This window comes from Saimiri boliviensis, chromosome 12 (genome assembly GCF_048565385.1).
Source record: "Saimiri boliviensis isolate mSaiBol1 chromosome 12, mSaiBol1.pri, whole genome shotgun sequence".
Lineage (NCBI taxonomy): Eukaryota > Metazoa > Chordata > Mammalia > Primates > Cebidae > Saimiri > Saimiri boliviensis.
In genome coordinates, this window is record NC_133460.1 from 95445780 (window position 1) to 95471571 (window position 25792).

General features: G+C 39.5%; 3 protein-coding genes across 8 annotated transcripts in view; 2 read left to right on the top strand and 1 right to left on the bottom strand.

The window, feature by feature from the left end:
• Positions 1–5388, top strand: part of PDCD4 (programmed cell death 4) — a 30098-nt gene extending 24710 nt beyond the window's left edge. For all 4 annotated transcript variants that reach the window (XM_074382872.1, XM_074382871.1, XM_010332976.3 and 1 more), the window contains 2 exons: positions 241–380; positions 4660–5388. In XM_074382872.1, the coding sequence (XP_074238973.1) occupies positions 241–380; positions 4660–4720 (201 nt within the window). In that variant the 3' untranslated portion in view covers positions 4721–5388. The remainder of the gene's footprint in view (positions 1–240; positions 381–4659) is intronic.
• On the bottom strand, positions 4767–25569 carry BBIP1 (BBSome interacting protein 1). Of its 3 annotated transcripts, none has more exons than XM_003922208.4 (4): positions 25361–25569; positions 24350–24440; positions 8138–8212; positions 4767–6834 (listed from the first exon to the last, which is right to left on the bottom strand). In XM_003922208.4, exons 2-4 carry the CDS (start codon positions 24384–24386, stop codon positions 6668–6670), a joined length of 279 nt encoding a protein of 92 aa, XP_003922257.1. In that variant the 5' UTR covers positions 24387–24440; positions 25361–25569; the 3' UTR covers positions 4767–6667. The 3 variants fall into 3 exon arrangements, with proteins under 3 accessions (XP_003922257.1, XP_074238974.1, XP_074238976.1); XM_074382873.1 differs by lacking the exon at positions 25361–25569 and adding an exon at positions 25085–25172; XM_074382875.1 differs by lacking the exon at positions 25361–25569 and adding an exon at positions 17674–17775 and having other exon boundaries at positions 24350–24436.
• Positions 25154–25792, top strand: part of SHOC2 (SHOC2 leucine rich repeat scaffold protein) — an 86589-nt gene continuing 85950 nt past the window's right edge. The window contains exon 1 of the mRNA XM_010332992.3: positions 25154–25237. The gene's annotated coding sequence lies outside the window, so the exon portion shown is untranslated. The remainder of the gene's footprint in view (positions 25238–25792) is intronic.

Sequence of the window (25792 nt, forward strand, 5' to 3'; positions counted from 1 at the left end):
GCCGAGATCGCGCCATTGCACTCCAGCCTGGGTAACAAGAGCGAAACTCCGTCTCAAAAAAAACCACAAAAAAACAGTGTAACAAATCTACTTTCTGTGCTTCTCGGTATTCAAATCTGACTTCAGTTTAACCATATAAACATTTGGCCTTAAATGTAGATTGATGACATAGTGATGGGTTGTGTTTTATGACATGTATTATATGGGCTAACAATTCTTTGTGTAATTTCATTGTTGTAGGGTTATGAGAGAATTTACAATGAAATTCCAGACATTAATCTGGATGTCCCACATTCATACTCTGTGCTGGAGCGGTTTGTAGAAGAATGTTTTCAGGCTGGAATAATTTCCAAACAACTCAGAGATCTTTGTCCTTCAAGGTACTTTATTTAAATACTACTTTCTCAATATTAAATAGTGTATGAGGTCTTTGGGAAGGTTAAGGGCTAAGATAGTTTATCATTCCAGCTCTCTAAGAAAAATATCTTCCCTTAAGTCACTGAAGAGCATGACTCATGTTTGTTTTGAGTTCATGGAAAAACAAGGGTGAAGCTTGTTTTAGCCCCCTTGTAAATCTGTACAGGACTGCCTCTTGAAGTCCCAGTTCATTTGAAGGAAACTAATTTTGTGGAGCAGTTCCTTTGTTACAAGTAGTTTCAGTGTTATTTTAGAGTAGGTATTATCAGTAATAAGATGAGAAAATTGAGGCTTAGGAAGGTATAATGTACTTTTTCTAAGGTCACATGGCTAGTATTTGGTAAAAGCCAAGTATGAATCCAGGACTTTTCTGGCTTTAAAGATCTAGGCTCTTACCTGTACTGTATGTGGCTTCCTTAACTTCTTTACAGGTTGGAGAATTGAGGCTAATTGGATGTTCTCACTGGAAAGTATGTGTGGGAGCATGGGGATGTTCTCACTGGAAAGTGTGTGTGTGTGTGTGTGTGTGTGTGTACTCACTGGAAAGTGTGTATGTGTGTGTGTGTACACTGGAAAGTGTGTGGGTGGAGATATTCTCACTGGAAATTGGGTGTGTGTGTATGTCTCACTGGAAAGCGTGTGTAGGGATGTTCTCACTGGGAAGTGTGTGTGGGTGTGTGTGGATGTTTTCACTGGAAAGTGTGTGTTTGTGGATGTTATCACTGGAAAGTGTGTGTGGGTGTGTGCGGGGATGTCACTGGAAAGTGTGTATGGGTGTGTATGGGGATGTTCTCAGTGGAAAGTGTGTGTGTGGGTGTGTGGGGATATTCTAACTGGAATTGAGTGTGTGTGTATGTTCTCACTGGAAAGTGTGTGTGGGGATGTTCTCACTGGAAAGTGTGTGTGGGGTGTGTGTGGGGATGTTCTCACTGGAAAGTGTGTGTAGGGGTGTGTGTGGATGTGTGGATGTTCGCACTGGAAAGTGTGTGTGTGTGTATGTTCACTGGAAAGTGGGGGGGGATATTCTCACTGGAAATTGGGTGTGTGTATGTTCTCACTGGAAAGTTTGTGTGTGTGTGTGTACTCACTGGAAAGTATGTGTGTGGGGATGTTCTCACTGGAAAGTGTGGGTGTGAATGTTCTCACTGGAAAATGTGTGGGGGTGTGTGTGGATGTTTTCACTGGAAAGTGTGTGTGTGTGAGGATATTCTCACTGGAAATTGGGTGTGTGTGTATGTTCTCACTGGAAAGTGTGTGTGTGGGTGTGTGGGCATGTTCTCACTGGAAAGTGTGTGGGTGTGGGGATGTTCTCATTGGAAAGTGTGTGTAGTGGTGTGTGTGGATGTTCTCAGTGGCAAGTGTGTGTGTGTGTGTACACACTGGAAAGTGTGTGGGGGGATATTCTCACTGGAAATTGGGTGTGTGTGTTCTCACTGGAAAGTGTGTGGGTGTATGTTCTCACTGGAAAGTGTGTGTGCGTGTGAATGTTCTCACTGGAAAGTGTGCGTGGGGGTGTGTGGATGTTCTCAGTGGAAAGTGTGTGGGTGTGTGTGGACTCACTGGAAAGTATGTGTGGGCGTGTGGATGTTCTCACTGGAAAGTGAGTGTGTGTGTGGATGTTGTCACTGGAAAGTGTGGGTATGTGTGCGGATGTTCTCCCTGGAAATTGTGTGTGTGTGTGTTCTCACTGGAAAATGTGTGTGTGTGTGATGTTCTCACTGGAAATTGGGTGGGTGTGTGGATGTTTTTCTCACTGAGAAGTGTGTGTGGGGATGTGTGTGGATGTTCCCACTGCTAAGTGTAGGGGGGATGTTCTCACTGAAAAGTGTGTGTGTGGACTCACTGGAAAGTGTGTGGCTGTTTGTGGATGTTCTTACTGCAAATTGTGTGTGGATATTCTCGTTGGAAAGTGTGTGGATGTTCTCACTGGAAAGTGTGTGTGGATGTTCTCAGTGGAAAGAGTGTGTGGGTGTGTGGGGATGTTTTCAGTGGAAAGTTGTGTGTGTGTGTGTGGATGTTTTCAGTGGAAAGTGTGTGGAGGAGATGTTCTCAGTGGAAAGAGTGTGTGGGTGTGTGGGGATGTTTTCAGTGGAAAGTTGTGTGGGGATGTTTTCAGTGGAAAGTTGTGTGTGTGTGTGGGGATGTTTTCAGTGGAAAGTGTGTGTGGAGGAGATGTTCTCAGTGGAAAGAGTGTGGGTGTGTGGGGATGTTTTCAGTGGAAAGTTGTGTGGGGATGTTTTCAGTGGAAAGTGTGTGTGGAGGGGATGTTCTCACTGGAAAGTGTGTGGGGATGTTCTCACTGGAAAGGGGTGTGTGTGTGTGTACTCACTGGGAAGTGTGTGTGGGTGTATGGGGATGTTCTCACTGGAAAGTGTGTGGGTGTGTATGGGGATGTTCTCAGTGGAAAGTGTGAGTGTGGGGGTGGATGTTTTCACTGGAAAGTGTGTGGGTGTGTGGGGGGATGTTCACTGGAAAGTGTGTGTGGGGATGGTCTCACCGGAAAGTGTATGTGTGGGTGTGTATGGGGATGTTCTCAGTGTAAAGTGTGGGTTTGGGGGTGGATGTTCTCACTGGAAAGTGTGGGTGTGTTGGGGGATGTTCTCAGTGGAAAGTGTGTGTGGGGATGGTCTCAGTGGAAAGTGTGTCAGTGTGTGGATGTTCTCACTGGAAAGTGTGGGGGGGAGATAGTTTCACTGGAAGGTGTGTGTGTGGGGATGTTCTCACTGTAAAGCGTGTGGGGGTGTGTGGGGATATTCTCACTGGAAAGTGTGTGTGTGGGGATGTTCTCACTGGAAAGTGTGGGTGTGTTGGGGGATGTTCTCAGTGGAAAGTGTGTGTGGGTGTATGTGGGGATGTTATCAGTGGAAAGTGTGTGTGTGGGTGTGTGTGGGGATGTTCTCAGTGGAAAGTGTGTGTGGGGGGGATGTTCTCAGTGGAAAGTGTGGGGGGGATGTTCTCAGTGGAAAGTGTGTGTGGGGGGGATGTTCTCAGTGGAAAGTGTGTGTGCGGGGGATGTTCTCAGTGGAAAGTGTGGGGGGGATGTTCTCAGTGGAAAGTGTGTGTGGGGGGGATGTTCTCAGTGGAAAGTGTGTGTGTGGGGGATGTTCTCAGTGGAAAGTGTGGGGGGGATGTTCTCAGTGGAAAGTGTGTGTGGGGGGGATGTTCTCAGTGGAAAGTGTGTGTGGGGGGGATGTTCTCAGTGGAAAGTGTGGGGGGGATGTTCTCAGTGGAAAGTGTGTGTGGGGGGGATGTTCTCAGTGGAAAGTGTGTGTGGGGGGGATGTTCTCAGTGGAAAGTGTGTGTGGGGGGGATGTTCTCAGTGGAAAGTGTGTGTGTGGGGGATGTTCTCAGTGGAAAGTGTGTGTGGGGATGTTCTCACTGGAAAGTGGGTGGCCAGTACCCTGGCATTGGCTTTTTGAAAGTTTTTCAGCCTCTGTTTCAAAGTCTGATTGTTTCTGTGTGGCTTTATTCTCAAGGGTCACATGAGGAGATAACTAAACTTTGTTTATACATACCATACTGCTTTGACTTTTGTCCTTTATCTTTTAGCCTATTTGGGTGAGGTGCACATTTGTTTGTGGTTTTGCATGCTTGTGCATGTTGGCCTGGAGTCAGAGAGTAAGAGCTAATGTTGCCCAAGTTCTATTTCCCACCTACTGTTTTAGGCCACTGTCCAGCTGTTCCTTCTGGGATGTTGCCACTACAAGTAGCTAGAGTGTGGGCTTATATATTATAGAGCAGGGCTTCTAAATGGGGCATAGGCTTTAATTCTGATTTGTTTTTCCCACATTCAAGTTACGGTTTTTCTACAGCTGATACAACATTTTTTTAAATTGTCAAACATGGATATTTTGATAGATTCCACAGCTCCAGTTTGCATAATTCTGAATTATGTTAGTGTTTCTATTTGGCTCACTGTTAAGTTTACAGATAATAATAACGTAGAAATAAATATTAAACTTCTAAATAAAATGTTTGCTTTAGTTTGGTATCAACTTTTTAAATGTGATTATTTGGATAGTGTACTAAAAAAACCACTCAGATTTGACATTGATGTTTTATGCTTATATAGTAAGGAATCCTTTCCAAAGGAATTAGAGGTATGCTGACTTTTTTTTTTAATGGAAAACCCTTTAAAAGCTAGTATGTAACCAAAAAATACCAAGTTTAAAATTTTTTTAATTGACTATAGTTAGAAATTGTATCTGTTTTCATGTTTTTGTTTTTTTTTCTTCATTACAGGGGCAGAAAGCGTTTTGTAAGCGAAGGAGATGGAGGTCGCCTTAAACCAGAGAGCTACTGAATATAAGAACTCTTACAGTCTTAGATATTATAAAAATATATATCTGAATTGTAAGAGTTGTTAGCACAAGGTTTTTTTTTTTTTTTGGCACTTGTTTTGGGTACAAGGCATTTCTGACATTTTTATAAACCTACATTTAAGGGGAATTTTTAAAGGAAATGTTTTTTCTTTTTTCTTTTTTTTTTTTTTTTTGAGGGGGCAGAGGAGGGACAGAAAAGTGACCTCTTCTTAAGTGGAATATTCTAATAAGCTACCTTTTGTAAGTGCCATGTTTATGACCTAATCATTCCAAGTTTTGCATTGATGTCTGACTGCCACTCCTTTCTTTCAAGGACGGTGTTTTTTGTAGTAAAATCACTGGTTTATACAAAGCTTTATTTAGGGGGTAAAGATAAGCTGCTAAAACCCCATGTTGGCTGCTGCTGTTGAAATACTGTGCTTTGGAAGTAAAAAAAAAGAAAGTTATTTCTTTGTCTTAAAGAATTAAAAAAAAATTAGTCATGAGACTTATTCATCTTTCCAGGGAACATACTGACCGGTCTTAAAAGACTAGACAGTTAAGTAAATGGTGGCTGGAACATCTATTTTTCTACAAAACTGGAAAAATGAACCTGGTTCTAGAAGAATGTACACCAAAATAAAACATGTGAAGCAGTGTTGATACTTTATTGGGAGTACATTTATTTTAGGTCTTTTAAACTTTAATTTCACACAGCAAATTTTAAATCTCATAAGGAAGCATATTTGAACCTAGTGAATTTAATCTTAGTGTTCCTTGAAAACTTTTTTCCCTACAAAACTTTTAAATGAAAAGTACAATAGTAAATTAAGATTACACTAGGGGAAAAAAATGCAGGTATCACTTTCCTCCATTGATACCTGATCTACAGCTTAATTAAGTTTAAGAAATATGTAATACCTTCTATCATTCTATTCTTAAATTGTTATCAAATAATGGCTAGTGTTACAAAAAGTTATTCTCCAAAGACCGAAAGCTTGACATTTACCCAATGTCTGAGAAAATATGACCTACCAATTAATAACAAAAGAATGATCATACTTTGAACCACTTTTACATAGCCTAATAACTCAGCAGGCCCTCAAGGTCTATTCTAAACTGCCAAATATTGAATGCAGCAAACCGACAAAGAATTATATTCAGAATTTATGTGGGTACTATTAGGAGTATACCGATTGCAAGTTTAGATACAGTCTGTTAGAATTAAAACCAAGTTTAATGTTCATATTTACCACATGGGCTTTTTGAAGCCCATACTACCTGGGCTTATATAAATATAGTTACCATTTTTAGGTTTTTAATTGACACCTGGGTGATAAACACAGTCATGTAATTCTCAAGTCCTTAACATTAATGTAATTAAAAGCTTAGCTGACTACAGAATAGGGGAGAGTTTCTTCAAAATGAGATTTAATACAGTTTTTTCATTACTGGTAGGATCTGGTCACACATGATAGTATTAAGCGTGACATGTCACATAAAATTGGTCAAAATTTTTTAAAAAATTTATTTGTTTAATTAAATAATGTAAAAGCCCAACAAACACTTTATGCAAGACTGGAGTATTATATTCCAATTCAGATTTTAATAAATGTAAAGATCCATTAGTCCCTTGTGCCCAAGAATGTTATCTATAAGAGACAGCAACAGGAATGGTGAACAAATAATAAGCAATTCTAAAAACATGAGTAAAAACCCCAGAAAATTTGGTTCACAGTAACTGTTTTATGTTCAATACAAACCAGAGTGATTATATTCACAATTCAAATTTCATCAATCTTAGGTAGTTTTGTATTTATATAGAGTATTACCAATTTTATTGATAATATTAACAAATGCTACTTTCAGCACACAGAAGCATATCATTTTTTAGTTACTGTTAAATAGTAGGTAAGAGAGGTTGTTCCCTAAAGTGCTTCGGTTACCGTTCAGTGGGTTATTTGCCGTTGATCCTTTTCTGCCATTTCTTGTTGGCGAATTGTATCCTGTGCTGCTTGATGCATTTTCTCTAGTTTTTCCAGAGTCAGAGATTTTAAAGGTAAAAGTTTGGGTTTACACAGCACCATTGTGGTTATATCTTCCACAAACAATGGCCCTAAGTTTAATAAGAAATAATTAAGAAAGATAACCCAGGGGTTTGGTAGTTGGATTTGCAGCTAGAATGAAGGTCTAAAAAATTAATCTGTTGTCACTGAAAAACTCTTGTACCTAAACTGAGTTTTGCTGTGGGACCAGAAAGATCATAGTCACCCTAGAAGCAGCGTTTTTTACTACTAGGGTCTTTCTGAGGAAAACAGTTTTGAGCTTTCTACCCAAGAATTTACGCCATCATATGACAAAACTTTTTGTGTCAGAAGTTTTAATTTTAAAGTAAGATTGGGCAGAATATATATACCTAGTGCAAAAACTATAGCAAAGTATGGCATTTAACATAAATATTCAAATGCCTGTTTAAACCTTCAGCTTTTCTGTTGCTTATGGTTTCTCTTTCTCCACTTTCAGACCTTATTTAACATTACAGTAAATTCCATTATATCCTTCATTGAAATTTCATATTGAGCCGGGCATGGTCGCTCATACCTGTAATCCCAGCACTTTGGGATCTCAAAGGGGTTGGATTGTTTGAGCCTAGGGGTTCGAGAGCAGCCTTGGCAACACATTGAGAGATCCAGTCTCTACAAAAACAAACTAGCCAGGCATGGTAGCACGTGTCTGTGCTAGCAAATCGGTAGGCCAGGGCATGAACCCAGCAGTTCAAGGCTGCAGTGAGCTATGATGCCAACTGTATCCAAGCCTAGGTGATCGAGTGAGGACATGTCTCTTAAAAACAAATTCATGCCGGGCGCGGTGGCTCAAGCATGTAATCCCAGCACTTCGGGAGGCCAAGGCGGGTGGATCACGAGGTCAAGAGATCGAGACCATCCTGGTCAACATGGTGAAACCCCGTCTCTACTAAAAATACAAAAAAATTAGCTGGGCATGGTGGCATGTGTCTGTAATCCCAGCTACTCAGGAGGTTGAGGCAGGAGAATTGCCTGAATCTAGGAGGCGGAGGTTTCGGTGAGCCGAGATCGCGCAATTGCACTCCTGCCTGGGTAACAAGAGCGAAACTCCGTCTCAAAAACAAAAACAAAAACAAAAACAAATTCATATTGTAATTAGCAATTTTAGGTATACGAAACAATGCTTCATTTGTTATCCTTTTACTGTAAAGAAAAAAGTGAGGATCCCTCCTTTATAGTCTACTGATGAGAAAAGCATACGGTAAGAGTAAACAGTAAATGAGACAATATGGAACACAACAGCTGCAGATGTTTAGTTATTAAGCCTGCTATGTAACACTGCCTATCACTTGGTTAGTCTCTATAATAATGATCTCAATATTTGTGATGTACTACCTTGTTTTGGAAGAACTTCCCGGAACACTGGCTTCACTTCTGCCATGTCGGAGTTGTTGGATACAGTGTTTTCCCCTTGAATGAGAAATCAGTGTTATTCAAGAATAAACTCCCAAAGCAGATTGCCTGAGGCATTTCCATTGTAGTTTAAGAAGTAAAATCCAAATTCTTATAGAAAGTGATCCACCCTAACCTTGCATAATATTGCCATTAATTTCCTGTGACTTTGGGATAGTTTGTATAAGCATTTAGATCTTGTCAACTTTCATTAATCACTTGTGTTAACTACAAGACTGGGTGTTCTAATTTTTTTTCTCTCATAATGAAAACTTGGTAGAGCTTTGGTTTTTAAGGCAAAGATGATTAATATCATCTGAGGAAAAGGTATGTGTGTGTAGCCAGCGTGGTTCATTGATTGCATTTCTCCTGAATCGTGGGTGACAAAAAACATGACCACCAGTTGAGAGGCGGGATGAGGCAGGTAGTTAGGAAAAGGAGGAAGTGGTGGGCAAACATTTCCTAAGATGCCTACTTCTTTCAACAAACAGCTAACAGCTGGATTCTACTTTGTGCCTAACAAAAAGCATCCTATGGATCAGTTACTGGCTACGCAGCTGCAATTTGTAACGAAGTAATGCAATAGGTCAAATTGGCTACTGAAGAATGGAAATATGGTATGCTTTCAGCTTGTTATTTTCCTCTAATACTGAGATTCTATATGATAAAGGACCAGCAAATACTTAACCAGGAGTATTTGTTATGAACATCCCAGCAAACATACCGTTTTTGCCAGTGACATTTTCTCCAAGTATTACAGCCAAGATTCAGCTATGCTGTACGCTCAAGGTGTTCTGGACTAAACTGTAGAATGATCCCTTTCCAAACACAGATGCTTTTCTAGACGGTCCCACCCACTCAGTGATTCACCTTGCTGATGCAACCTTAACATGCATCTTTCACAACATCACCCCCACAGATTTATTATTTATAAAGTGGTGATGCTGGCTTGGTGCCTACCTTTAACAACCACTGCAAATTAATTACAATCAAGTGAAGCTGCTTCTGGTCTTTGTTATTCCTACTCCACTACTTTGACATTTCTAATAAAAGCTTCCTCCTTTGTATCCAAGTCTCTTCATCTCTCTTGCTCATATTTTTATTCTGGAATGTCCAAGTTCCTGAAAACCTCTATCTGCTTTCCAGAACTTTATCATCAAGCGTCACCCCTATACTGTTCTAGCAAGATGAAATAAGTAATGGAACAGGAATAAAGCAACTCATCACTTAAATAGAATATGAAGTAAATACAATGTGCAACTTCCTTAGACTGCACAGCTTCTCCTACCATATTCTTTCCTTTTTAAGTCTGCCAGTGGTACCTAGTGATCACTGCTTTTCTTTTTTCCGGGTTAGGATGAAGGCTAACAATACTACGGACCTGATTAGCCTTGAGTTGAGCTATCAAAAACACCACTTAGCCTCTCCATTAAAGACGTCACAGTGAAAATACTATGATCAAATTTCCTTATTTGAAGCAAATCTGACATGATATGCCACTGAAAGAGAGGACATTATAGATGTTGATAAATGTGCAGGGAATACATAGCAGCTAAGGATTTTTATATGTATCACCAAAATGCTAAAGTGGTAGATAAACAACTCTTAGCGTAAGTTACTCCAGCTACTCTGAATTCAGTCACTATTCTTTGTTTTCTCTTAGTCTGATACCTCTTTCACATCCAAAATCTGGCCTGACAAAAACAATGAAACTTGGTGCTCTACCAAACCTCAGTTCTGTTTGACTAAGCTGCCATTGTTACTGGAAAGGGTGTGGAGCCAAAGGGCTGGTAGGAGTGGGTTGCGCCTAGTGGGGGGAGATCAGTGCCAGTCATTCGCCTGGGTAGAATCTCTGTTTTAATAGGGTTGGTTCTTGTTTCTAGGCCCCCTTAGGCATTGGCAGGAAAGAAACAGGAAGGGAAGGGCTAAAATAAGCAAAGTGGTGGTTGGATGGCCAGCACTGGCTGAGCTACACTTTCTTGATAATCAACTGCCCTGGGAGTCCAGAGTAGGAAGAGTTCAGTCATGTGTTTCTTAATGATGGGATATGTTCTGAGAAATGCATCATTAGGTGGTTCTGTCATGGTGCAAACATCCTAAGAGTGTACTTACACAAACCTAAATGGTATAACCTAATATAAACCTAGGCTACATAGAGTCTCCTGGGCCTAAGCTATAAACATGTCCATGTTACCTTACTGAAGACAGCAGGCGATTGATTGTAACACAATGGTATTTGTGTATCTTAACACAGAAAAAGTAAAGTGTTCTGCCACAACATGAGCATTATGACTATGACATCACTAGGCAATAGGAATTTTTCAGCTTTTATCATAATCTTACAGAATCACTATTGCATACTGTTGACTGCATGTTGCTATACAGTGCACGACAGTATTTCCTTCTCCCACATGGCCTGCTAATAGCCAGATATGGGTGATTTGCTTAGAGTAATGCGCTCTAAGGAGTTGTCGCTGCTTTTAAGAGAACTTTCTTGTCAAGTGAGATGTATTTAAACCAGGAACAGATGGACCAAAGGAGAAATGTAACAGCTGTGGTTGAAATTCATGTGTATTCTACAACTGCCATGGCCATTTAATTCAGTAAATATGCAAGTTTTTTTACCATGTGCCTGGCATTGTTCATAATAAACAGGACAAAACCCCAAACCTTTGCCTTTTTGGAGCCTACAGTCTGGAGTAAGAAGAGAGAAACAACAGCATGCCAGAAGGTAGTAAGAACTACAGAAAACAGCGTAAAGGGGATTAAGGAATCCTGGGGGTAGGGGGTGGTATTTCAATTTTAAGAGGAAAATCATGATGACCTCATTAAGAAGGTGACATTTAAGCAAAGACTGCTTTTGTGTGTGTGAGTGCACATGTAATGTCTTTTGAAACTGCAAAAAGTCAAAAGGCTGATAGTGTCCACAGGTAGGGATGGTATAGGGAAATTAGCACAGTTGTTAAGCTTTTTTAGAGGGATATTTTGCAGTACTGTATCTACTAAAACTAAATATGCACATTTTCTTTGACTCAGTAATTGGCTCTGAAGAAACAACAGCACAAATGTATAAAAATAAAAGAATATTCATTAAAGCATTGCATTGAATGGCAAAATGTTCAGCACTAGATGAAGCTAAACGTTCACCAACAGGTCAAATGTTAAATCATGGAACATTCACACAGTGAAATATTATGCCAAATTTAAAAATGATGCAGCTTACCAAGGTATACTTTAAGAGAAAACATTAAATTACAGAAGTAAAATGAAATTATTCTTACATTAATAGAACCAAATTTAAAATGTTCACAGTGTCAATTCATTTTTTTGAAGCCCTTGTTCTAGATAAATGGAAAATAATCTGCTGCTTTTTCTTACGTAGTTTCTAAAGTTTGTAATTTCTCCCAGAGATAATAGTTTTGATGGATAGTGCATTTCAAAATCATAACAAGGTACGCAAACCTGTTGTAGCTATTTGAGCTAAAATTAATGCAGAAAAACTTGAAGGAGAACCAAATCTTTGTCATGAAATATTTTACTATGCTTTAGGAATGAGAGTTAAAAGACATGTCTAGGAAAGATAATTGCCGCCAAATCAATCATACACATTTGGCAAGTTAAAAACCCCTGCTGTGATTTAGCTGGATAACCAAATTACATAATGGGTGTGAGACCAGACTAGATCACTGAAGTGTCCTTCTGACCTTTAAGAATATATTGTCAGTGGTCCTCAAATTTTTTACTTGCATACTCCTAAAGAGATTTGGGAAAACTAGGTATCACTTCATACATTTCTAAATTGATGTTTAAATTTTTTAATCATAAATTTAAATTATAAAGGATGTAATTTCTGGCATATTTAAAAATAACATCTCAGTCTTTAAAAAACATATCCAATATAATCTATACATAATAGCAATTTGATAGCTACCATCGTCCATTAATAAAAAGCTCATTTTTAAGTTAGAAATTTTATATCATCTTTTTTTCTTCCTGGATCTCTATTTCCAACCCATTTTATTCTAATGTAACATTATTTTCATCCCTGATATTTTAATGATCATCCTAGCATACTTCTTTGCTATAAAAATGTTTATAAATTTAAACTTTAAAATATTTTGGATTCAGTTATTACCATTGGGATGAAATTGGTCAAAAGGAATTATACATTGATAAAGTAATTGTTGAACATAAAAATAAAGTGATTGGCCATGGATCTGTCAGTAAGGACATAGCTTTATTTTCTCAATTAGTTCATGTTTATACATGGCTGAAAATTTACTTACTGCTACAATTCTGTTCTTTTTCTTTTGTTTTTTGAGATGGAGTCTTGTTCTGTTGCCCAGGCTGGAGCATCGTTACACGATCTCGGCTCACTGCAACTTCCACCTCTTGGGTTCAAGTGATTCTCATGCCTCAGACTCCTGAGTAGCTGGGATTACAGGTGTGTGCCACCATGCCTGGCTAATTTTTGTATTTTCAGTAGAGATGGGGTTTCACCATGTTGGCCAAGCTGGTCTCAAACTTCTGACTTCAAGTGATCCGCCCACCTCGGCCTCCCAAAGCTGGGGTTACAGGTGTGAGTCACTGTGCCTGGCCCTATTTTTCACTTTTATAAATGTAAACACTGAGATAAGAATGGGACATTTTTTTTCAATCTTTGAACTTAACTTATATGCTAACAATCATGTAGTGCCTATCATCAAAAAATAATTTTAAATGACTAGCAGACTACTCAATTAGGTATTCCTTCAGTATTATTGAGAGCTGCGAACAGTCTCTTGACTTGCAAAAGCACTACTTACTTAATAATTAGTAAAGCCCTTAGTCTTTCTTACTAGAGTTACCAATGTTTCCATGTCTCTATGTTTATCTCCTAAGAGATGTTTACTCCCTGAAGCATTCTGTCATAGTAAAATTCTACCTGGGTTAGAGAGATGTCTTCCTTCATACATTCTTAGAAAAATAATTGTGGGCCTGGTGCGGTGGCTTGCATCTGAATTCCAGTACTTTGGGAGGCCAAAGTGGGATGACTGCACGAGCTCAGGAGTTCATCTCTACAAAAAAATTAAGAAAGACCTCATCTCTACAAAAAATAAAAAAAAAATAGCCGGGCATGTTGGCGTTTGCCTGTTAGTCTCAGCTACAGGAGGCTGAGGTGAGGGCCCTGCTTGAGCCCAAGTTTGAGGTTGCAGTGAGATATGATCATGCCACTGCACTTCAGCTTAGGTGACAGAGTGAGAGAGCCTGTCTCAAGAAATAAAGAAAATGGTGAAAGGGGACACAGGAAATGAGATGAAGCATGAAGGTTTATCCACAGATCCATTTTCTCAGGGAATGCATTAGCAGACACTACATATAAAAGTTTAGGATCTGAAAATTGACTGTTTTTAATCTCGCTTGCTTATATACCCCTCTGACTGTCTTCAGGCATCAAGGATATGCAAATGCTGGTAAAAAGACTGATGATCAATACAATAACCATGTTGTTCTTTGAGATGTTAATGGACTTTCTGGGAAGATGCCATAGTTATTAAATTTGAGAAGCCTTGGGGAGGAAAAAAGTTAAACTAACTTTTTAACAGCAAGCCTGCTTAGAAACTTTAATATGCTAAAGTATGTGATAAATTTCAAACAGGAAAACTGAGTATATATTGTTTCCTAAAGTTGTGTGATTCTGGAATTCTTTAAAAGTACAATTATTGGACCAGTAATGCCTAGATACACTTTGTATTCCTACAACAATGTCACTTTCAATATGGCATATGTAGTAAGATGCTATATATTAAGCAAATTTAAGGAAAATACCAGTATTTACAAATAATAATTTTGAAATCAGTAAAAGCTGTATTTCTTCTGAATGTAACATTTATTAAAATCAAGTGAACAATGACTTTCTTCTCTATTAAGTGAAAAGCTTAGACCATCCTGGACAAAGATGTCTTTTTATAAAGGAATTATTTAAGTACAAAAAGATAAAATCTTGCAAAAGAGTTGTAGACTTGACAAAAAAAGACTGTCATTTTTTCTCCTATCACAAATATATTCTGATGTGGGGGCTTCTAGTGACACAAGTACAATATTTTGTGCCAAAATGTTAATTAATGGTTATTTATGGGCTTTATTTCTACTTTCTATTACATGGATATCCATGACTAAGAAAAGGTTAAGAACAAAATTGAAGTATCCAAATGGCACGTCAAATTACATCAAAATTAATTCAGCGTCAGACTTATTAAGGCATAGTCTCTAGGCTTGAGGATCTTGAAGGACGGGGGTGGAGGGAGAAGAAATTGGCACATAAGCAAAGAAACATAATGCAATGTAAGTTCTATACTTAGAATTATTTGTAAAAATGCCATGGGAACACAAATAGGGAGCAATTGTGTCAGTTACAGATTATGGGGGAGGAACTTTAGGTGCAGGTAACAACAGTTTGTGCAGAGGCATGTGCATTATGGGGGAGGCCAGGAAGGCTATATATACAAAAAAAAAAAGTCGCGAGCAACCTGTCTGGAAACAATCCAAACCAAACTGCAATCGAATTGATTTTGAAGGAAATAAGGAACCACTGAAATATTTTAAGAATGAGAATGATCTGAACAGAACTAAATGTATTCAGGAGGACAATCACAGGGCTATTCAAATAGTTTAGATGCAGGTGAAAAATGGGTGCTTCAATTTGGCAACTAGCTGCACTGTGAAATCATAAAGCTAAGGAAAGACAGAAGTTCAATTTTGTAATCTAATGACTAAGATATGCTTCTGAAACTTTCAGAATAAATGTCCAACAGGCAAAGGGAAGTATATGAAGCAGTGATTTAAGTAAAAGCCATGATGAGGTGGTGGTGAACTCAGGCTAGCAAAACAATGATACCCTCAATAGATTTTCCATTAATTAGGCAAGTGACTTCATAGACACAAAAGCAATCAGCAACAGGACCCTTCAAACTGTAAATACTAAGATTTATATAATTTTGTCATGAAAAGGTTGGCTTTTATGTCATCTGTCGAATTAAATGTTGTTCACTTGCAGGAGACCTACAAGTCAAAGTCTTTTTTTTTTTTTTTTTTTTTTGAGACGGAGTTTCGCCCTTGTTACCCAGGCTGGAGTGCAATGGCGCGATCTCGGCTCACCGCAACCTCCGCCTCCTGGGCTCAGGCAATTCTCCTGCCTCAGCCTCCTGAGTAGCTGGGATTACAGGCACGTGCCACCATGTCCAGCTAATTTTTTGCACTTTTAGTAGAGACGGGGTTTCACTATGTTGACCAGGATGGTCTCGATCTCTCGACCTCGTGATCCACCCGCCTCGGCCTCCCAAAGTGCTGGGATTACAGGCTTGAGCCACCGCGCCCGGCGCCAAAGTCTTAGTGAAAGACAGAATTCTGTCTTTCACGAAGAACATCCCTGCATACCTGTTACAATAGTATTTGGAAAAGGAGTCTAGCTCCTAGTTCTTTCTTCAAGAAAGTATAAATCTCTAAAGTGGCCAGAAATTATGAGTTGATAGGCCAAAATTAATGATGTACCTTGTATTCTATTTGGAAATAAACACTGGACAGTAAAGACGAGAGTGATAAACACTAGAATGTTGTTTTAGGTGACAACAAAGGCACTGCTCTTTCAGAGTAGAAAACTAACGAATGTAACGTAAAAAGAATTTGGAATCATAAAGTGCCTGACTATATGAACAGATTTTTTTTCTTTCAACAAACACACTAAATGTCTATAATGTACCAGCCATGGCTAAATGAGGGAGACAGAGTGGATAAGAACCATTCCTTTCATTGGTGGAGGTGAGGTAGAGAAAGAGACATACATAAATGGATAATTATAATGGAATACAATGTACTTTAATGAAGCATGCCTCTTGTGCCTTAAGAAATGAAAACCATGAAAAACTTGGCCCAGGATAGGTGGTCTCTGAAGAAGAATTATTAAACATGACATTGGAGCTAGTCCCAGAAAGTTGAATGGGGGTTTACTAGGCAGAGAAGATGTATAGCAAGGGGCAGATGTTCTAGACAAAGTGAACAATACGTTCAAATGAAGACACATTTAAAAAAGTGTTCTGCTGGAGGACATGGCTAGAGGGCAGTGTATGCACAGTATGCACCAGGTACTGCGATGGGGCTGACCAGGTAGAGACCAGTTCATACTCAGTCTGCAACACTGAGTTTAGACTTCATATCCTATAGTCAAGAGGGAGCTAACTGGATGGTTCTAAGCAGTTATGTGACATGATTCCTGTTTTGCAAACACATATTCTAGACAAAATAAAGGAAAAATGAGAAGAGACACTAGAGAAAAGGCGATTAGTAGGAAGCTGTAATTGTTGAGGTAAGATGATGAAAAGTATGAACTAAAGCAGGGATAATAGACACTGAGAGGAGAAGATATAAGAGGTGATTTAGGGTACAAGAAGTTGAGATTCAAACATCCTCCACCTTCCCACCCCCAACTGCCTGTGGGTGATAAGGAAATGATCACAGACCACTGAGGTGAGCTAACATTGATTGTGGATATACACGTATTAATGCATACTGGAAACACACACAGGAGGAGAAGGGTGAGGAGGAAGAGTAAAGACCATAAGTTAGGTTTAGATTCACAGTGGGCAAGTCCAAGAGGAAGGTAAAATGGACTGGAGGCCCAGAGTCAACTGTACAGCAGGATAAGCTACAAAGGTGGATATAATCACTCAAGAAAGATATGGCAAGATGGTGGGTGGTGGAGTGGAGGTAAAAAGAAGTAAGAGTATAGTGTGGTTGAAAGAAGCAGCTGAAGTCACATTAGTCACTTAGACAAATTAATTTTCTAAGCCTCAGTCTCAACTGCAAGATAAAGCTTACAATGGCATCAACTTGGGATGGCTTGGCGTATTAAAGATATAATTCATATAAAGCCACGAGACCAATCCCTGGCATAAGAGCTCAATGAATGTCAGCAATTCCTACCATAGTGTACCAATATAATATTGGCATAAAATTAGATTTTCAGAAAAAAATAAGTTTATTAACATGTATTAGTTATAGAGGCTTATTACTAAAAAAGCATGATGAAAAACCTATAGCAAGCAAAAATATTTTAGAATTCTTCACCTCTTCTCTCAACACCCATACTCTTTAAGAGTTATATTAAAGGCAGAATAGCTTAAATGTCAAAACATTTACCTTAGCTTCTTTCCTTTAGTTAGCTTTGTGGCTCTTAAATTTTAGTTTGCTTAAGAGTAACAAAAGCAACATAGTGTTTAGTATGAAGTAACGCATATATTTCAACTATGTAGACATTTTAAGGAATTTTCTGTAGTAATTTTGAAAATAAGATTTAGCACCGTAAATGGTGATTTTAGAATTGAACTACCAATATTGAGAGATGCATTGGGAGGTGGATGTGTACATGAGTAATTATAAATTGGGTACACATATATATATATGATGAAATTTAACAGACTAAAACAAGGTTTAAGAAAAGTTACCTTGCCCAACATCATATAGTTGGTAAGTGAAGAAACAGATTTTGAACTCGGGTCTGCCTTACTCAAAAGCAAGGTCTCTTTTCAGTTTTCTCTATGCTGCATCTGTAGGATTGACAGGGAGGTCCCAAGTAGGTTTAGTATGGTGCTTCACTGAAGGAATATCAACAACATTTAAGAAGACACTGGAGAGTTAAAAGTAGACTACAGTGTGCAGAAGTCAACAAAGTCTGAAGTAACATATAATCTTCAATTTCTACTGAAATGGGAAATTTTGAAGCCACTAACAACCTTTGCAAAGGAGGGTGAAAATAAAATACGAGGCAAACAATAAATCTCAGGAATGAGGTCGATGAAAAAACAAGTGCAGCATATTGACTAAAGCACATTTCTTCCTCTTTGGTTTGGGAACTGTGTCACAATCGGACCAATATATGGCTCTAACCAACAGGTAGTTTTTCTTTTTTTTTTTCCTTTCTTCTTAATTTGAGGATTTAGCATTCCAGTTGTCATGTCTGATGCCATTCTGAAATAAATCTCTTAGGAAGAAAAATTGCTTTTTGACTAGATTTTGTTTATAGCATTAAATATTATTTAAACACTATCATGGAAACTTTCAAATCTCAAGCTTAAAATGCAACACTTTAAAAGCTTACAAATTTTGCATTTTTAGATTCTCTTCGTCATGACATATTATGACTCATATGAGAAAATATTGATCTTGGGTTAAACAGCTGAACAGAGCAATTAGCTTTAGACTGTCCCTATTTTCATCTAGCCATCTGGAAAATGTAAGCTGTGGTCACACAAGGGACAGACAGAGAAGGAGACTAAATTACTAAAATTCAAACTCCATTTTTGATTACTCATAACATATACATATGGATCAGAAACATCAACATGAAAACATACTGAGGATGCCAATGTCAAGTCTTCGTTTCTAAAAATGTTAAGGATGGGATTCAGATGTTTTTAAAACTGTCCTCCCCACACTAAGTCTTCTTAATCTAATATTTGATCTTTGCTGGGAGCCCCAAGGAGCCATTCCATGGGTCTATATGTTTATCTTCCATAACATGTGCCTACTACTCCTAACCTGTCACTGTATCTTCATTGTAATTCCTTTTTCCCTCTATTAATGCATCTAAACTTATCAGCTTATATTAATTGTACAAGACCCAGTTTTTAAAGTTTGAAATAGAATGCTTGAGCATATCCTAGGATTCCAAGTGTTTTAAATAAACGATGACAGTAAAAATCCAATGTGTGACTTAAATAAAACAGAAGCTTACACTAGAGTCTTCCGTTTTTTTCTAATCAATCTATTTCACCTTTATATTTTAAAAGAAGTACAGGGTTGCTCTCTGGTGCTAACTAGTTGTACTCCATTTCACATTTATGCTTTATTTTTTTGAGACGGAGTCTCGCTCTGTCACCCAGGATGGAGGGCAATTGTGTGATCTTGGCTCACTGCAACTTCCACCTAGCAGGTTTAAGCGATTCTCCTGCCTCAGCCTTCCGAGTAGCTAGGATTACAGGCAAGCATCACCACGCTTGGTTACTTTTTGTATTTTTAGTAGAGATAGGGTTTCACCATGTTGGTCAGGCTGGTCTCAAACTCCTGACCTTGTTATCTGCCTGCCTCAGCCTCCCAAAGAGCTGGTATTATAGGCGTGAATCACCGCGCCTGGCCCACATTTATACTTTAAATGGGGTACATGGTTCTACTCTGGCCACACCACTAACTAGTTGTGTGACCTTGAATACCTTTCTTAGCCAATCAGAAGCTTGGTTTTCTCATACAAAATATGTTTATTATCTGTACTGGGTTGTAAGTGATAAGTAGATGTAAAAGTCCTTAGAAATACAGTATGACATTTATTATTCCAGGACTAATTTTCATATTGCTATAATAAAGACTTGTTCTAGATTACCATAAGGTATCTTCTGTCTCTAAAAATCTTTGAATCTTCTTAAGTATCATGGTACCTATAACACAGCATGATCTATTTAAAGGTGCTTTTCTTTAAAAATCTGTTTCACTTACTTTTGAAGCAGTATGTGCTGCCAAATTGTGTTCTTAAATGTTTTAAAAAGTATGATAATAGAGCAAACCTATTTCATAAGAGAACTCCAAGTTGAGAAAATGTGAACAAACTTTTACAAGGGCAGCAAAGGGTAAAACCTTTAAAATTGTAACCAAGGGAACAGAAGCTCGTTGTATATAAGAATCTATGTTGAATGTCTAATGGAGATGACAGGTGACTTGTTGCTGAACCCTGACCAATGCACTTGACATAGGGCAAAAAGAAAACACTTCTGAAGCATTTTGAGATTTTCAACAAAAATACCACTCATGTTTCATGTTAAGAACATGTCATAAACTGGTAACCCTTGATCCTATCCACTTAAATATTTGTTGGTTTACAGATATTTAAAAAGTATTTAGCCAATGTTGAAAATCAGGACATTTCACACAAAATCCAAATTTTAGCTCTACTTGACAAATCTGGCAACCTCAAGCCCACATTTTAACACGGCAAAATTTGGCTAGGGCTGGGAAGTGATGCTTAACTTAGGTAGGCATATGCTCTGGAATTCTCCAGTCCTTACTATTGCTTATTGTTTCCTCTTACCTTACTTGCCCAATCATTGTAGGCATTTGACTTTGCAACTACAGTAAAACATAGAGCCACTGTGAACATAGGTCAAGCTGTCTAATTTTATCATTAATGGGCACTGAGATGCAAAAATACAATCTCTGGGAACTGAAGTAGTAGTCAGGAGCAATCATGACCATGGACTGTAAAGGATACTGTAGGTAAAGAGTATTTCTTTTGTGAATATTAAGTTAGCTCCTTTATACTAAATTCAACCTGCCTAGTGTCGGCTGTGAGAATGGGAGAATAACAAAATTTTTATCTTTTGTCTTATCCAAGACTTGTGGTTAACTGATAGATGAATTTTCGAAAACATTTCGGAACGTACATATGAGAAAAAGGTGTAAAGGGGAGCCCAGAAAGAATGCGTTTTTCAGCAAACATAAAGTAGTAATGCTCACTCCTACTCAAGCAACTGCCCACGTGCTAGCAGAATGCTTAATTTGGATTGATAATGTTTATCTGGATGCCAAGTAACATCATATGTCATATATTGGAGACTACAGTAGACTCTATTCTGCTTTGCTATCTGGCATCTGCTGGTAGAAAAATGTTGCAATGTGTTCAATTTAGCTAATTAATTCAAGCTCATGTGAATAAAATGTGTGGTGTCTAGCTTCTGAAATGTGCCTAGGCCTAAGAATGGGAATTGTTCTTGGGTGAACCTGGGTGATGCCACTGGCTTGGAGATAATCCAGTAGCAGACACTACTATTAAGTTAATAATGATACATCCTACTCATGCAAAATATCTTTTTCTAATAAGCTTTCTTATTTCAAAATTCAGTACTAGGCAGTGGTCCTAAAAATGCTGGCTATTAACCTTTTAAAAAAAGTATTTGCTGAGCTCCTGAAATACTTAAGTTTAGCTATTTCGACAATATGCAAGGAAAGCGAAAAGTTGCTTGATACTTTACACAGTGCCTCTCAAAGCCCAGTCCCCAGATCATCTGCATCAAAACTCCCCATACAATTATTAAAAATATAGATTTTTCTGGAGTTCTCCAGAAATTAGAATTGTTAAATCAAAATACTTTTTTTTCTTCTTCTTATTATTTTTTTTTTGAGACAGGGTCTTGCTCTGTTGCTCAGGCTAGAGTGCAGTCATGTGATCATTGCTCACCACAGCCTTGACCTTCTGGGCTCAAGTAATACTCCTGCCTCAGCCTCCCAAGTAGCTGGGACTATAGGCACATGCTACCCTGCTCGGCTAATATTTTATATTTTTTGAAACAGGGTTTCGCCATATTGCCCAGGCTGGTCTCAAACTCCTGGGCTCAAGTGATCCATCCACCTCAGCCTCCCCAAGTGTTAGGATTACAGGCATGAGTCATGGCAGCTGGACCCTAACTTTTAATTAAATTCCCTATGTTAAACTTAGAGAACTACTGTCTTAAGATTCATTCTTTTACTTGCTAAATATTCGATGTCAATATTTGGACCGCTTTAGAAGTTACTAACCACCATACACTGACTGCATTCCATCCGCTATAAACCAAGGTAAGGCACTGTATACATATTTGAATTAATTCTGTACAACAATCCTCAGCAGTTTTAAGATTCCATTAAAAAAAAAATCATTTATTTTCTTTTTTGAGACAAGGTCGTGCTCTGTTGCCCAGGCTGGAGTGCAGTGCTGCGATCTTGGCTCACTGCAACCTCTGCCTCCCAGACTCAAGCGATTCTGGTGCCTCAGACTTCCGAGTAGCTGGGACTACAGATGTACACCACCACACCAGGCTAATTTTTGCATTTTTGGTACAGACAGAGTTTCGCCAGGTTGGCCAGGCTGGTCTCAAACTCCAGACTTCAAGTGATGCACCTGCCTTGGCCTCTCAAAGTGCTAGGATTATAGGTGTGAGTCACCATGTCTGGCCAAGACCCCATTTAATAGATAATAGACTGAATGGGCTGTGCAAGATCACCCAGGTATTGAATAGTCTTATTCCTGAAACTCAGGTCTGATGCTAAAACCTGTGATCTTAATTGGTATATTATTTTGCTTTACTTAAATCTAGAGTATTCTCACACAAGCAAATTCTCTTGTACACAAAGGAAGCAACTAACGGGATGCATTACATATTTTCAATACGATGGCTAAAAACGTTCTATACCAACCTAAGAGATTGCCCTCCCAGAGCATTTTCTTCTGCCCCCTGAATGTGCAGTTTTTTCCTTTCACTTATCTTTCATGATCAAATATAAGTCTAGGCTAGGAGGAGTATATGAGGTTGGCAGTCTTGAGAGTTTTCCTCTTGTGATTATAAAGTAAATTCCACAAACACTTCTCTATCCACTGGGCAGGGAATGTATCTCATGTACTAAGTGTTAAGTATAATCTTGATTTTGCAATTTTTAATAGACTCTACTTAATGCTACCAAAAAGCTATCACGAAAACACCAGGACCAATTAAGACTTGCAAGAGAATTTCAGGACGAAAAATAACATTGCCTAAATTGGAATGTAACCAGATGGCCAACAGTTGCCTTGGTATTTGCTTTGATAACATCAAGATTCATCTGTATTTGAATTACAGGGCCCACACATCTTTCAACAACGTCTGCAGGGTGCCAGGAGTTGAAACTCATGAAACTATGCTGACATCAGTACACTTTACTGCAGAAATACATTGCATCAGCTCCAGGAATAGGCAAAGTAGCAGCGACACTTTTTTAACGGTAGTTAGTCTGTGTTGCCGACCCAAGGCACTAACACATATTCTACACACACAGGATTAAATGCTACTCACTACTTTGTGGGACACCAGAGGCGGGTTAAGTATGCTGAGAAGGGTGATGGATTTAACCAGCAACTCACAGCAAAGGTGCATATAGTTGCCTTTGAGAAGGCTTAGTCATGACTGAAAAAGAATGAATACTGTGATGTATCCTCTCAAAAAAAAAAAATGTTCCACTTAAGCCTCTAGACTAACTTCTCGTTTACAAGAAGAAAAAGGGGGCCCATTTCCAAAAAGACTAATGGCTTGAACTCTTCAAAATGCCAATGTCACAGGGGTGGGTAGGGGGATGATGGGGGCCCTCTACTAAATTAAAGCTAAAGAATTACAATACCCACACACAATATATAAATTTTGACTGGATCTTGATTTTTATTTTTTGCAGGACTGGGAAGGAGAAAGTATAAAATATATTCCTGGGCAAGTTAGGAAAATTTGCACTTGGACTAGATTTTAAACATTACAAAACAGCTGTAATAATGATATTGTGTTTTGCTGGACAACTTCGCAATTCTTAGGAAATTCATGCTGGAAGTCTTAATGGTGTCTGCCTAACAACAGGTGTCCGCAACTTTTTTCCAAATAGATCAAAGACAATGAAAAAGTGAGGAGGAATGAAAAATATATGGCAAAATGTTAACTGCTGCATATAGAAGAAGGATACATGAATTCTTTAATTCTTTCAGCTTTTAAATATATCAACACTTTGAATTATAAAACACTGGGGAAAAATCCTGTCAGAAAAGACTTCATGGGGGAAATGCAAGAAAAGGTTGAGTAGCAGGGGCTCTGCTGAATTTCTGATAAATTGAAGGTCTCTGAAACTCAGCTGGAAGTGTCCTGGGCATCCAAGAGACACCCAATATATTCAAACTTTCAGAAAGTATTTACCAAAATCTTATCATGTGCAGGGTGAAAATGACAAGAAGACGAATCTGATACAAACCATTCCATCTAGGTGTAGACATGGCAGTGAAGCTAAAAACACAAGCGGCTATTACATAAAATACTGATTGTCCTAAAAGATGTATAAAAAATGCTAGATAAATTCAGAGAAAATTACTTCCTGCTGGGGAGAATCTGGAAACACATCCCCACAGATAACAGAATCAGATAGAGAATCACAAAAGGAGAGTGCTACAATAGATTTCAGTAAATAACTGCAAAGAAACAAGAGAGTTCATCCTGGCTAGTCTGAGTACTAAGGAAGTAGAAATCAAGTAGAGAAGGTAGGTTCGCATCCTTATTGTTGACTGGCTGGATATTAACAATTTTCATTTACCTGAAAGTTCTGGTCTTTTTGCTGCAGCTTTAAGCATCCAACACGGTATTACCAAGATGACAGAGTTCTTGACTCAAGCATACAGAAGAAACTACAAAATAACGTATGATTAACTTTGTAAAGGGCCACACACAAGCAATACAGTAGTTTCAAATATTCACCAGGTTGTTTAATAAACTGTAGACCTGCAGGATTAGGATAGTATATCCTCCACCCAGAACCACAGTCAAAGCTTACAAAAGAGAGACGCGGAAAGCGGGGAAAATCAGAGCAGGAAGTAAGTGGCAGGGGAAAAAGACTGAGGTCTTGCCCTGGTGATAGGGGCTCATCTTTTTCTTTCACAGCTGACAGTGGAAAACGATTTCCTCAGGTTCCCGAATTCTCTTCCCTCCAAAGGTCTGGGAGTGAAAGTACTTAATAGGAACTTGCGGGGGCGTGGTCAGGAGCTCCATTTCGCCGGAGTTAGGGGCTCCGCCCCGAGGTCCGCGCCCCTTCCCCGCTGGGGCCCTCCCGGCCCGGCTGGCTCCAGCCAGGCTAGGGCGGCCGGTAAAGCGGCCTCACCCCGCAGAGAGCCTCGGTGGGGCGGAGGCGGGGCGGACCGCCGCCAGGCCAGCCCGGAAAGAAAACCACCTTCCAACGGAAGCGGCTCTGAGTCCCGCTCGCCATTGCAGCGCTCCGTCCCACAGGGACTGTCCGGCCCGGGCCCGCCCCACTGGTGGGGGCCGAGGGACTCACCTCACTTTGCAACTGAGGTCAGGAATGGGCATTCCCTGGGGCACGGGCGGCGAGGCTATTCACACCCTTCCGCCATGACCCTATTCGGAAGTGCCAAATACAACTTCCGGGCAGGAGAGGGCTTTTCGGAGCCCTAAACGGTGGTCCATCTAGGTAAGTGACCAGACGTCTCTGTAAAATAAGGGCCAGGAAACCAGACCTGTAGTCCAGAGTATAAATTAACTTGTCTAATATGGGATTTCTGGTCACCCACGGCACCTCTTTGGGCTTACTTACAGATGCAGCCCTTCCCAGACGGCTCAGCTGTTGCCCCGGGTAACGGTGAAAGGGTCGAAGGAAAAAAAAAAAAAAAAAACGTCACCCGGGAAACAGGAAGCCAGAAACTCCTGTTGCCATTATCAGTTATGGCCACCTTAGCTTCAACGATAACTTCCAGTCGGGGAGTCGTCACTCTACCCTGCCGGAGGCTTACTCTGTAGCCCGGCTAGCCAGCGGCGCCCAGTGGGCGGGAGACGGCGTAGAGGAGCTGAGTAAAGGAAAAGGGCGGAAACAGGGAAGCTGGCGCCAGTACCCCTCTCTAATTGGGCAGCTTCACTCGCCCCGGCTCCGCCCATTTTTCTTGCCTAGCGAGTGACGGGCCCACGCCGGAGGGGTGGGGCGTGGCGGCCGGAGCGAGAGTAGTGGAGGGACGGGCGGGGCGGGGCGGGG